General features: G+C 29.0%; 1 protein-coding gene across 1 annotated transcript in view; it reads right to left on the bottom strand.

Annotated features, from left to right (window-relative positions):
* The window catches only part of LOC136980184 (enoyl-CoA delta isomerase 2-like), a 50,807-nt gene continuing 35,465 nt past the window's right edge, over nucleotides 1-15,342 (bottom strand). Inside the window, exons 5-10 of the mRNA XM_067276242.1 lie at nucleotides 12,924-12,993; nucleotides 12,660-12,762; nucleotides 11,011-11,131; nucleotides 6,711-6,800; nucleotides 4,711-4,854; nucleotides 1-359 (exon numbers count right to left, since the gene is read on the bottom strand). Of these exons, the coding sequence (XP_067132343.1) occupies nucleotides 204-359; nucleotides 4,711-4,854; nucleotides 6,711-6,800; nucleotides 11,011-11,131; nucleotides 12,660-12,762; nucleotides 12,924-12,993 (684 nt within the window). The 3' untranslated portion in view covers nucleotides 1-203. The remainder of the gene's footprint in view (nucleotides 360-4,710; nucleotides 4,855-6,710; nucleotides 6,801-11,010; nucleotides 11,132-12,659; nucleotides 12,763-12,923; nucleotides 12,994-15,342) is intronic.

Here is a 15,342-nt window from a genome sequence, read left to right as displayed (position 1 = left end):
TTATTTTATCTAAATTAGCAATTTTAATACTTTATACATTTTAAATGTTTAAACATCACTGAAGTTTATCATAACTTGTACAAACAGTTTGCTGATTTACATAACAAAAACATCATATAATTTGGATTTAAAATGATGATTATAAAATATATCAAAAATTTGAATTGGATATTTTATATTGTCATGTAATAATATAAATTTGGTTATAAAGCACTCTTTCTCTGGAAAAAGGCCATAATTACTTTCGGAAAATCTGGTGATAACCATCGTTCACATAATATTTCACATTCTCTTTCATTCACTTTATGAAGCATCTCTCTGTCATGGCCACGAATCAGATGTTTAGAATATAATAATGACTAAAAAAGAAATAATATATATAACAACACACATTTTAAAAATATTTATACTTCATAAATGAAAAATACAAGTAATCAATTACTCATGAACAAACATTACTACTAATGGAAAAATATATTAGTGTAAGACATATTTTCACCTATTAATTTTAATGAGGAAAAAAAAAATATATATAAATTGCCATTTCTCTCTTCATATTGATCAAGAAAATAACAATTTTAGTTCTTTAGATCTTACAAGACTGTTTAACTTATCAGTGTTTCAGTTTCTGTAAACAGCAGTATAAAAGTTTTCTATTTATTCAGAAAAATAAAGCAAGACCCCGCTTAACGCTGTTTCGGTATTACGCGGTATTCCCCGAAATTGCATGCAGCATTAGGATTCCCCAAACACATGTTTGCTGCGTCACAGTTGATTTATGATCAGTCATCAACTTTATTGTGTATATAAAGATATAAACATATTATTTTATTTTATTGTGATAAATACGGCATTGTTTTCGTTTATACAATGGGTGATTGCAAAGAAAAAGAAAGTAAAGCGACAAGAAAAAGCATTTCGCTGGAAACTAAAATGCAGGTGCTCAGACGATTAGATGCAGGTGAACGGCAATCTAATATAGGCACTGCATTAAATTTGTCAACTTCAACAATACGGACAATTTAAAAAAAAAAAATAAAAAATCGTATCATCAATAACTACAACCACAATGACTTCGGCAACAAAAATTACCCATACCAGAAGCAATGTGTTTGAGGAAATGGAAAAACGACTTTCCACTTGGATTGACGATGAAGTTGAATGCAATATGCCATTAAGTCAAGCAATTATAATGGAAAAAGCGAGAAAAATTTTAAACCACCATATTCAGAATGAAAAAGGCGACACAAGTGAAAATTTTGTAGCTAGTCATGGGTGGTTTAATCGATTTAAAAACAGAAACAATCTTCATAACATACAGATTACTGGAGAAACGGCAAGTGGAGATACAAAAGCAGCTGCAGTATTTCCAGCAACATTAAGAGCAATCATTGAATGAGGGAATTATCCTCCTGAATTAGTTTTCAATGTTGATGAAACGGGCCTTTTCTGTAAGAGAATGCCAAAACATACATTTTTATCCCGTGAAGAAAAGCGAGCATCAGTATTTAAAGCTACAAAAGATCGTTTAACACTTCTACTGGGTGGTAATGCTAATGGAGACTTTAAATTAAAACCACTGCTTGTTTATCATTCCAAAACCCCAAGAGTAATGAGGGAAATTTCAAAATCATCTTTACCAGTAATTTGGGAGTCCAGTAAAAGATCTTGGATCACTATGAAAATTTTCCAGAATTGGTTTACTGAACATTTTTGCCCGTCTGTTAAACGATACTGCGAATTTAAAAAGCTAGAACCGAAAGCTCTACTTTTGATCGATAATGCTCCAAGCCATCCAACGCATTTGTCTGGCTTAACAATATGCATTCCAGTAGAAGTTGTTTTCCTGCCGCCAAATACAACTTCGTTAATCCAACCAATGGATGAAGACGTAATATCAAATTTTAAAGCTTATTATCTGCGGCGGACATTCCGACAACTGATTGATAAAACAGATGGAGCAGATAAACAATCCATTAGAGATTTTTGGAAAAACTATTGAATAGGGTAGATGTACCAGTTTTGGCCAGTGTACCAGTTCTGGCCAGAAAACAAATTTAACTTAAAAATATAATCACCATATATTTAAATGTGTCCAATGAAACAAACTTTTATTAAATAAAAGTTTGTTTCATTTGTGATTATATTTTTAAGTTAAATTTGTTTTCTGGCCAGAACTGGTACTACACTGGCCAAATCTGGTACATCTACCCTATATCATCATGGATGCTGTAGACAACATTAATCTTTCCTGGAATGAGGTGACCGAGAAATGTTTGAAAGGAGTATGGAAGAATGTATGGCCGGAGCTAAGCAAGGATGTTAACACAAGAGAATCCATTGTCGATGTCGACGAAATTGTCAAGCTAGCTAATGAAACAGGGTTGGATAATATAAATGCGCAGAATATTAAAGAATTATTCCAAGTTACAACTGGAGAAAGTTTTTCCAATGACGATCTTAAAGAATTAGTAGAACAACAGGGGCACGAAGATGACAAAATTAGCGTTTCTGAAGATGAGGAACAAAAGGATTTTTCAACGGATTTTCTAAAAAAAAGTTTAGCCACTATAACGGAAATAATGGATCAGTTTATACAAATGATTTCAATTTTGATAGAAGTTCAAAGGCAAGACGAAGTGTCATGGATGCGATGTCTTGCTGAACGAAACAGGAAAAGGCAAACAACGTTAGACGACTTCTTCACAAAGAAACAAAAGATGTCAAATGAGGAAGAACCTTCCTCATCACAAACATAACTTCTTTACTCGAACTTTTTTTTTATTTTTATGAGTGTTTTATGAATAAATATCGATATTAGCAATAAATAAGTCTATAATTAATGTAATAAAAAGTATTTAACAATAAATGTTACAAAATAAAAAAAAAAAAAAAAAAAAAAAAAAACTGATAAATTTTCTTATTCTCTGTTTTGTTTCACTTATCCCCTTTATTTACACGTTAAGATTACCCCGTTTAACGCTGTTTTGGTTAGCGCTCTGTCATCTTGGAACGCATCCCCCGCGTTAAGTGGGGTCTTACTGTATATTGATTTGTAGAATAATAAAAAAAATTATTGTAAACTATTTACTTCTTCCTTAAAAATTAATTATTTCAAAATGAGAATAATAATCACTTCTCCTCTGTTTGGTGCTGTTTTGTTCTGTTAATTTATATATAGAAAAATGTTGAAGAAATAATTTAATAAAATTTATTTAACATTAAAATTGATAACTAAGTCTGTCAGAGAATGGTTGCCATTCAGTCACTTTTACCAGTTCTTTTTTTTGTTATGTTTAAAGAAAATTTTTTAAAAATTTTGTTGACCAAAGACCCTACAAAGGAAGGTTAATTGCCAAAAATTATATTCCTGAACAGTGATGATAATCACTTCTCCTCTGTTTGGTGATAAATGATGACTGATTGTCTTAGCCTCCAATTTTAATCTTAATCATTATCTGGTAGAATTTTTTTTAAAATTGAAAATATTTTACAAATACAGTAGAGCATTGATTATCCGACTCAATTGGGGACTGGGGTAGGTCGGATAACCGAAAAGTATGAAAAAATACATTATTAGTATATCCCATGTAATTAGTATATTGCTATTAACCTACTTTCATCGATGTTAAGCCTAATAAAATTTTTTTTTAAAATAATAATCGTTGCTATTGTATCGTTAAAAATTATTTCTTTATTTTGCACAAAATAAATACAAAAATAAAGATAAAAATAGAAAATTAAGCCTGGTTTAAATACTGGCCTCCCTTTCATGGTCGAGCCAGTGTTGCCAGCTAAAACACGCAAAAATTTAACAAAAATAATATTAAAGTAGCCAAGACATAGCCAAATATTGTAGCGCCATATCACTAGTGGACATTTGAATTTGCCGACTAGGAACGCGGTAAGTTAACTGATGTGACGGTTGATCGGGGGTCGGATAATCTATGCTCTACTGTATTCATCACCAGGGGACAACTGAAAATCATGCACTTACTTTAGTAGATAAAAAGCTCTTATATGGTATGGATGGAAAGAAAAGATATCTGTATTGTTACCAGCTCTGATAAAGGATATTTTTTCATTGTTTTTAAAGAGAATTTTTTAAAACTTTTGGCAACCAAAGTAGCCTACAAAGAAAGGTCTGTTGTGAAAAGTGGTATTCTGGAACAGTGAAAGTGAATAAATGGTGATTGTTCTCCGACAGACCGTCTTCAATTTTAATTTTAATCTTAATTATCATCATAAAAAAACAAACATTTTTATTTTAAATTGAAAATTTAAACAATTAATACATAATTAAGTTTAAGAGAAGTTAATTTTGTGGACTTTCACATGACAATATCAAAAATAATTTATAATTTATTATCTTACATAAGAAAAAAAATAAAAATTTTTTTATGTAGAAAAATACTGTAAAATCGATTTAAGTTAGCCACACTTAATGTTCAGTGTTCGGTTATATGAAATTTTTTCTTATAGCAACTACAAAATGTTAAAACAAATAAATTAATTAGAAATTAGTAACAGTCAGAGCAAAACAATTGACTAGTAACTTCAACTAGTACTTTAAGATTTGATTTAAGGGAAAAATTTATACCATTGTTTAAAAATTGTAACTTTACAATTTAATTATATATGATAAAGAACCAAAATTGATTTTTTAAATATTTATTTATACAATAAATAAGATTATCATATATTACTCACATCTTTTGGCAATTGTGACATCTGCTTTACACGAGTATCAATTTCTGTCTTAAAATTTTCTTTTGAAATTATTTCAGAAATTAAACCTCGATCCAGTGCTTCTTTTGCATTTAGTTTTTTGTTGAACAATAGCATTTCACTTGCCTGAAATAATATAAATTGTCATAAATTTATGGAAAAATATTCAATTAATTAAAACTTAAAGTAGTTCATTCTCAATGGTGCCACTCTATGTTAACTGTTATCTCAAAAGAAGAAATGAATAGTTACAGGTCAATATCATTGTTTGTTTGTGTATGTTTAAGACTTTTAAATTGTTTTTGTACTGTATATTCCAATAACTGCCAAAATCAAACCAAATATTAACATTACAAAATTAAAACTCAATGAATACTACTTGATCCAGTATGAAATATTAAAAACTTTTGAATCCAAAAAGGTTGTGTTATATTGTATATCACAAATATTTTTAGAGTGTAAAATCCCATTCACTATCTCTCTGCAGTATTTTGGGAAATGGTAGGTGATTTACAGGAAGCAAAAGTGACTCTGGTTATGCTGTGATAATTCCAACCCAGCCAAAACTCTTTTAGACTACTGTAATAGCTACTGACTTTTGGTTTGATGGAACATAAAAATTGATGATATCAACTAATAGTTGATACCAAAAATGAAGTTCATGTTAATGAAAGTCCACTGTACTTTGATATCCATGATTCTTTATCAGTTGGCTCAATAATAATTTTATTTTTCACTTATTTAAAGTTTAAATTTGAAAGTTTTCCTTGTTACCTTATTTTCCAATTAATGATATTTCACAGATTCTGTTTTCAGCTCTCTCCTTTCCATAGCATGTCTTGAAATATCCTATTTCCACACTTAGCTATAATTTCATAGTTTATGTGGACAAACAATACCACGATTTTATATTATGATTAAACCCAATTACAAAATAAAAAAGATTAATTTGTTCAAAATGAAATGTGTAAGAATATAGTTATTACATAGTCTTATTAAAACTTTATTTTACATAACTGTCTAACTAATTAATTACATTGATTCTTTTAATGGTTTGGGAATCATTTCTGATTCAAAAGTATTGTTTAATTGTCAAGTAAAAAAAAAAATCCCTCAAAAAAGTCAATTCATTCACAGAGGAATATTTCGGTGTTATTGTAAACATGCTTCTTTTTGTCACATATTGCAAGCATCATTTTTAAGTAATTTTCAGTCATCACTAACTAATGTCTACCTGTTGATAAATGGCCATATATCAACTATATATAAAAATACTTCAATCCTAAACAAAATCTATTTTATTAATAAACTAAGCAATCTTCTGTTTACTTAAAATAGTAATGTTGCTAGAATATGCCTTGAATTTCTTGATTTTAAACAATGTATTAAATATTTCAATTGTGTTTTATTTCACATTTTACTGGTGTTCTTCCTGATAATGTATATTTATATGTTTCCATAACTCACCCAGTAGTCATTCATGTTTAACTGAATCATTTTGTAAGTTAAATATTTCTAAACAAGTGTTTACAATAAGGCCCATTATACATGTTTGTAAGGTAAAGATTTTTTTAATTTTTCATTTTAATTACTTTAAATCTTATTGCAATGTTTTAATAATTCTAAAATTTTATTATCATATTTGTTTATATATACCTTTTATTTTATTCTATTTCATGCCTATTGTTTTGTTGTAAGTATTTTAATTGGGAATGTGTTTTATTAGAGGAAGTAATTACTTCTTCCTGTAAACATTACTTACTGCTGTAAAATTAAAATAAATATATTTTATAAATGGTGATAATTAATGTAGAAAAATATAAAAAAGAATATGATGATGAAATAAATGAAATATACATTTTCTAAATTTACATTAGAATTTATTGCAGTTAGTTAGTTAATGAATCCTTTATTAAAAAAATAACTTAATTAAAAAATTAAAAATTAATTAAAAATTAAAAATAACTTTAAAAAATTCTTACTTTTGCATAACCCATTATTTTAGGAAAAATTACACTGGAACAGGCTTCTGGACATTGAGCAAGCTGACTGAATGGGGTATGAAAAGTAGCCTAAAGAAGAAGAAGAAAAAAAAAACAACCGTATTTTACGGACTATAAGACGCATTTTTTTCTTCGAAAAATTGCCTCCAAAATTCAGGTGCGTCTTATAGTCCGTAGCATCTTATATGTATTTTATATGTATTTAAAAAAAAAAAAAAAATGCTTAAAAATTAAAGTGCGTCTTATAGTCTGTAGCGTCTTATAGTCCGTAAAATACGGTATATACATATATATATATATATACATACATACATACATACATGTATTTTTATTTTACACACACAGACCATTTATCACAAGTTTGTATGCTAATCTATGGCAGTATATAAGCTTATATGCTGCAGTGAAGCAGTGAAGCTTATATGCGGTGCTTGCAAAAATTGCTAGAACAGACATAAAACCACCATATAATCTGTTCTGCTGTATATTCCATGAATCTGTAGCAGCTGCTGAAAGCAAGGCTTTGATATAAAATTCAACAAAAAGATCATTTTAATGTTGGTAATAGCCAGGACACAAATTCCAGAGTTGATACACTTAGCTCTTATTCATTTTAGAGAACTAAGCTTAGTTCAGACAGACATTTGCTACAGAAAGCAAAAGCATAATGAAAATATCAGTTTATTTTTACATAGTGAATTTGATTCTTAGTGCCATTTTGCAAAATGAGCACTTGTGTAAACTACAGCAAATGCAGTTAAAACAAGATATCTACTGATAACAGCAAATTGTTTGTCCTTACTATTTATCAAAAAGATTTTTAAAATTAATTATAACAACTGTAAGAATATAATTAGAAAGTACATTCTTTGTTGCTGTCATGCTTAAATTATTTGTCATCATCTTCAGAAATTCATTATTCCAATTAGTGGTGAATGCATTTCACTAAAGAAAAAGTTCATGTTAAAATGTAATTACAATTCACAAAACAAACTAACCATAAAGAATATTGCTGCTAATGCAATATTTATTTTGTGTATGAACTAAGCTAAAAGTAAAAATATTGAAATTATATTCTATTCAAGTTATTGGAGTTTATCTTAACATTAATTTTATTTATTTATTAATGAGAAAAATAGTAAAAACTGAAATCTTATCAAAATTAAACATATTTATATATAATCATAATTATAAAAAGTGTAAACACAAATAAAATGTTTTTTGTTCAGTTAAAATACTTGAAGGGAATGCAACTGGACAACATCAAAAAAATGACTGATGAAATTCTGAGAAGCTTCCACATAGTCTTGAGATGCTCTATGATTTTATAATTTAAACTTTACTGTTATCATTCATAGAATCAGATTCATAGAACATGTAAAGATGGAGTTGGGAACCCCATGTAAAGATGGAGTTGGGAGTGCATGACACAAATCAATGAACAGCCATTAGCTATTACTTACTTATATTCCAGTACAATTACATTTAGTTGTTACATAGCAGACATGATTTATAGCTTGGTGCATGTTTCTGTCCACACAATGTACAACTTTTTTTGTCTGGCTGATTAAAAGTATTAAGTGTTTTTGTTTTGTTTTATGTTTTCTGTCTAATTCCAATGAGAGTAGAGCTATTAAAGTTGATAATCAAGGTGTCTTTCATCACAAAATGCTGGAAAATTATTTTTTTGGTTCATAATATTTAATTGTATAAAACTGTCTTATGAATTAATCATTATATAATTTTAGAAATTGCTTTATATTCTTTAAAATGATATTTTATTAACAAAAAAAAAAATAAATTTTTCCACTTGTTTTAAAATTTAAGCTTAAATAATTAATGTTTTCGTATAAAGAAATAAAAATTATTGTATGATTAATTTTTTAGTACAACAAAAAATCATCATTATAAAGAGTATAGGGGGGGCGTGATCTGACTGTGGAGGTGTTGGTGACTTTTCTGCTGAGCTGTTATGGCGATGTTAGACATGGAAGTTTTACAGTATGATAAGAAGTGTAGAACAGAAATGAGAAGTTTAAATGTTATTAACTCGAATACTAATTATTATTTTGCTAATGATTGCTGGTGTAGAGTTAAATCCCGGTCCTCTTCCTCGGTCTCCTCCGATATCAAGACAAGAAGTTATGCAAAAAAGGGGACGAGGAAGACCATGTAAAGAGGTTGCAACGGATATCGAAGAAAATATTCAGACGACCGAAATATCAGAAAGGGAATACTTGATTGAGGAACATTCCAAGAATACTGCAGATATCTCGAGGTATGCTATGATCAAAGACTTTTTTGAGCCGGTAGAAGATATTCTAGCACCAAGCACCACTGAACCTGAATATTCACTAAAATCAGTTTATGAATTGATCCAGGACAAATTTGATCGTCTGAACTTTGAGATCCATTCCATGAGAGCCGAAATTAACAATATGAACAAAGAAAACTTAAAGCTCAAGGAAGAGATGAAAGAGATGTGTCAAAAAATACATACATTAGAAGAAAGAACTGACTCGCATAGCAAGCTAAAAGGTATGGTGGATTTTGAAATTGATAAGATGTTAAACGAGACGACTAAGAAGAACCTAATAATATTTAATTTTCCATTCAAAACTTTGAAATATGTAGAAGAGTTGAAAAAATTTATAAAAGAAAACTTAGAACTTAACTGCATAGAAATTGAGAGTCTTATCCAACTAGGAAACAGAAAACATAATCAAGTAATTAAGGTCATGACCGAATCGGTTAAAGATAGAAACCTAATTCTTAGTAAATTCTGGACAACAAGATCTAAAATGATGGACGAAAAGAAAAAAATAATAATCTCAACTGATTTATGTTTGAGATCAAGGATCAGGAAAAAATTATTACTAAAAAAGATTAAGCTAGAGAAATCGGGTGACAACAGGATAAAAATAAGAGATGATTATTTTCTAAAAGAAAATACAATGTACGTACACATACGATTTGAATACGAAAGAAATAATTCAGGTGAATCATTTTTTAGAGACAAATATAATATAAGATTAGTAAAAACAAAAGATAACTTAAATATAATACAGAAAAAATGGAGAATGGTGAATAATATAGAAAATAACAATAGTAAAGTGAATGGAGATGAATCGATAGCCAAAGATAGTGAACTGGGTGAGAAAAAAAGCAGGAACTTCAACAAGAGAAAAAAATAATGTGATGATGAGTTTTTGGAATGCCCAAGGGCTAAGAGGGAAATTACTCAAAACCATGATAGGAGAATTCCTAGACGCAAATGAAAAAATCGGATTTTTAGAAACCCGGGTTTTAAAATTTAGTGATATGGAAATAAAATATCTAGAGCAAGATAATAGCGTAATAATTAGCAATGCTCACCGCAAAAAAGAGGTTTGATCGCCCGTCGGGTGTTAAAATAGTCAAGGAAAATAAATTCTTAGGATTAATGTTTACACCTAACCTCTCGTTTGAGAAACATCATAAAAATACACTAAACAACGCAAAACTTGTAATAATTAGGTAAATAGGTCTATTCTGCAAGGCTAAACTAAAGAACATAGGAACACTTTGTCAACTTTTTAATTTGCTTGTGATGAATTCAATGGGGTATACGGTCCCAGTTTGGAGCATGGATAAAGTTAATGATTTTGAAAAAACACAGAATGTATCTATTCGCATCATACTATATGTGAATGCTGTAAGTAAAGGAAAAACTACAAAGGCTCCAAACTGGGCCATTGGCTAACTGTACTAGCGAGAAGAAAATATATAAGATGTCTGATAAATGATTAATATGTTATATAACTATGTTAAACAATCTACTAAATCATAATTGTGATAAAATATTAATGAAATTCTATAGACTAGTAAATAGAAAATATCAATGTTATTGAGATGGTATTATATGAGTATAAATATGCATTTAAACAAAACGCCCCTGTAACAGGCAAAAGCCTTTTACGCCAAATAAAGATATCTATCTATCTATCTATTATAAAGAGTATAAAATAACTATATTAATGTTTAATAAAAATGAAATAAGAAAATTAACAGAATAATAATTATTCATAATGTTTTTTATTTCTAGAACCTACATTATTATTTCTAATTCTAGAAATTTAAACAAGTGAGAAATCCAATATCATAAATATTGGATTTCTCACCCAGTTTAAACTTATTCTTAAAAAATATATTATTATTTAATTATATAAACAATTTAACACTGTTTATATAAATGAATATATTTTAAAAAATGTAAAATTTTAGGATAATAAAAAATTACATTATCTGCAGCATAAACTACATCGCACAAACCCAAAAGAGTTACAGATATTCCAACAGCTGGTCCATTAACTGCAGCAATTAAAGGTTTAGGAAAATCAATAAAAGCATCCACAAATCTCCTGAAAATAAAAACAAACATTTGTTTGTTTATTTAAATTAAAAATGGTAGCTGCAATTGTAGTAATTAATAAACTTCAATCTATCATAAATTTGGCAACATAAACATATAATATAGATTCAGCTACTTTATGATATTTAATTTTAATTGCATGCACATATATTTATACTCATGTCCAAAAAATAAGCAAAATCACTAATTTGGCCTGTATCTTGTTTCTACTAATCAGAATACTGTGAAACAACATAAAAACAGAACATTGTAGTCTTTATGCAACAAAATGATTGACAAACAAAACAAAAACGTCATTTAAATTTTGTCAAAAACAAGAAAGCATTTCTGTAAAATCTTTTTTCACAGCAAATAAATAATTTGGTATATTGTTGTCTCCTACACACACACACAGCATAGTGATTGCTCATGCTGGCTGTAATGTTGTTTATTACCTATGCCTAGAGTAAAGTCTATTCCTGAAGAAAGAGCATCTAGAATCACTTGAAATATTCTTGATAGACACTGACAGAATGCAACTCTTTGCCCTAGAGTATCTGGCCATTCTTTATGATGGATGTCTTCATTGTCAAGAAGGTACAAAGACAAGGTTTTGAAACCCCATGCAAGACTTTTCCATGCTGTAGATGCAATTTCTTTTTCGTAGACAATACTGTTTTTATACATAGGACTCACTTATCAATAAGCTGTTTCATCTCACTTTACTTGTACCTACTTATTGAATGCCACCTTTGTCATTTTTGCTTTCTTATAATTTTCCCTATGTTCTCCAAGTGTCTCAGAGACCTTCCTTGGTGCACCTACATAAAACATCCTCTTTTCTGATCTTTCTTCTACTGGTATCATATAAACTACCATTTTCTAATTTTGTTTGTAATTTTACTAAAAAAATGGAATCTCTCTTTAAATTCAAAGGATAATGTTATGAGCAAAAACAAGAAGTATCTATAGGCTCACTGACAGTCAGAAAGATGGAAACAAAAATACTAGAAGAATATAAGAGTGAATTAAAGTTTTATATACATAATATGTATATAACATCTTAGTAATTTAGAAAAGATTTTCCAGTGCTTACTTTTAGTAGATAAATAGCTCTACGGTCCTAATATAGTATGGATGGAAAAATAAGGCAATGTCTGCACTGTTACCAGCTCTGATTTTAAAATTTTTTGTTTTTAATCAGATATTTTTCATTACAGATAACATACCTTTCTCCATTTCCAACAATAAAAAATTTAGCTCAAGAGCTAAAACAATTGTTGTGTGATATCCACAGTACATATGCAAATGAAAAATTTATTATAACAAATTGATAATAAATTGTTTGTGATAATAAATTTTTCATTACTGGAATTGTGAGAGAGGTGTGTTGTTCGTAACTGGTAAAGATGTATTTCCAGAAAAGTAGAAGTGCTTTTCTGATATAATTGACTTCAAATTAAATTTGAAGACAAAATCTAATTATTTAAGTAAATAGTAAAATAAAAAGTTTTAAAATTTAAAATAAACATTCATACTTCAAGCGTTCTTTAGCTGTGTTTGCCACCGATACAATATCTTCATCAAAAGACTTTGTAAAGTTATTTAGATCATTTCCACTACAATAATAATCACCATTACCTGTAAGAAAAATAAAATAATTAAAATATCAAGACAAATAGAATTATTGAAATCAACACCTACTGTCTAATTACTCTGTTAATATGCTACTATATATTTATACTAGACTACTTTATCTACACTTACTTACAAATTTTATACAAACTATATAAAATACAAACCTGTAATTACAGCAATAACACTATCATCTTTGCCTGCATTATCTAATATATTTATGAAGTCTTCATACATCTTAAGGTAAAATAAAAAAAACAATAACAATAAATATAATGTGATATTAAGTATTCTTATAATTAAAATGATAATACATTAACAATAAATTATGAACAATTTCATACATAATTGTTATCTCTATAAAGATTTGAGAGTATAACTGTTTTGGGAAAGTTCAGTAGGCATTGCCATATTCTAAGTATTGTCTCTCTAATTTTGATATAGAAAATAATACTAAGTAATTTGCTACTAGAGGTAGACATTAGGTACCATCTCTTAATTATCATCATCTAAATTAATAATTTTAATTTAAATAATTTATTAAATAATTTAGAATCATCTGGAAAAAAAAAAGCATAACGTTGTATCTAAATTTAAATATATCTAGAAGTGAAGGCTTGTTCAAGGTCCGGGTAGTGCAACTGGCAAGTGGAGGTTGTGGGTTCAAGTCCTGCCCCAGGTCAGTTCTTTTCTTCCAGATGATTATAAATTATTTAAATCGAAATTATTAATTTAGATAAGAGATGGTACCTAATATCAACCTCTAGCAGCAAATTACTTAGTATTAATTATTAAAAATAGCAGATTTATAGCCCAAGTATTTAAGGCAATCATTTGGCTATGAATTGATTTAATAAACAATTAATTAATAAATACTTACAATCAAATTTAATTATTTTTACCTATTCAGTATTATTAAATTTAAATATACAGTGGGTGATTGGTTAACGAACATAATCTGTTCCAAGACTTTGTTCGTTAACCGATTATCGATTTACCATAGGTTTTTATGGGAATTTGTTTAATTTGTTCTGGAGACTCCAAAAAATAAAAAAAATATACTTTCTTACTACATTTATTTATATGTAATAATAAAAATACATATATACACAGTCTTGCATTTTTATTAGTCATGTTTTTTTCCATTGTAGGGGTTAAAGAAGTTGTCAATATTGATTGCTTTTCTCTCTTCTTCAGGATTTTTGAAAGTAATTAATAGCATTGTCATTGTAGAGATCCCCAAGCCCATTAACCTCAACTTGGTTTGGATGCCATTCTAAGACTGTTGTTCTGACATCCTCCCACTTCTTCAAAAGATATTTAATAGCAGATGTTGGCATTGATCATTTTTCATCTTCCTCTTTTTCAGAAGAAAGCACATCTCGCTGAATTTCTTGGTGTTCTTCAATTAAGAGTTTTTGGAATAGTTCTGTTGTCAGATCAGTTTCAGATTCCATTATGAGCTCTTCAATGTCATCTTTATTCACTTCCAATTCCAGATCTCTAGTAGTTGTCACAATTTCATCCATAATTTCAGGGACATCTCTTTCTCCCTGAATGCAGGAGGGACACAGCTTTCGCCAAGCAGAATTCAACTGTCGTTGAGTGACTTCTGACCATGCCTTTTGAATGAGCCGTATAGCTTCAAGAATATCAAATTTTTCTTTCCAAAACGTTTTTAATGTCATTGTTGAGGAGAACTAGCATGCTTCAAAACACGGATGAAACAGTGCTCTAATGTGCAATTTCTTGAAGCCTGCAATAACTTCTTGATCCATTGGTTGAATCAACGAAGTGGTATTTGGAGGTAGAAACTGAACTATCAGCTAGGGAAAGTCTTCCAGCAATATTATTTTAAGGTCTTTTGGGTGTCCTGGTGTCCAATAGCAACAGTGCTTTTAATGGCAATTCATTGATCTGAAGGTAATCCTTGATGTTTGGAGCACAAACTTCAAACAGCCATTCTTTGAAAAGAGACTGCATGACCCATGCCCTTTTATTTGATTTCCTCATCACTGGCAATTTTTCTTTAATAATGGAATTCTTTTTGAATGCTCTAGGGTTCTCAGAGTGATAGACAAGAAGTTGGATAAGCTTCATATCACTGCTAGCATTAGCTCCCAAAAGTAACATCAATCGGTCTTTCATGGGTGTATACCCAGGAATATTTTTCTCTTCTTTCGTAATGTAGGTACAGTTTGGCATGCACTTCCAAAATAAACCAGTTTCATCACAATTAAAAATTTGTTGTGGACAATATCCTTCTTTTTTAATGAATTCTTCAAATTTGAGATAGAACTTCTCAGCTTCTTCATCTGCACTAACAGATTCACCGTGAATTACCACGTTTAATGCCAGTTCACCTTATAAAATTTGAAAACCATCCAGTGGTAGCTTTGAATTCTTTCTCCTCACGTGAAGAAAGTAGAGTTTGTTTCTTCAGTTCTTCAAAAATTTCTTTAGCTTTTTCTTAAATGATAGTCATACTAGTTACATCTTTTTTTCATTTCCCTTTCTTTTATCCAAATTAAAAGCAATTTCTCCATTTTTTCATGGATGGAATCCCTTTGCTTCTCAGATGTGATT

This window comes from Centruroides vittatus, unplaced genomic scaffold, assembly GCF_030686945.1.
Source record: "Centruroides vittatus isolate TY-2023 unplaced genomic scaffold, ASM3068694v2 contig_680, whole genome shotgun sequence".
NCBI classification, from domain to species: Eukaryota; Metazoa; Arthropoda; class Arachnida; order Scorpiones; family Buthidae; genus Centruroides; species Centruroides vittatus.
This window is presented reverse-complemented; position numbering and strand designations above follow the sequence as displayed.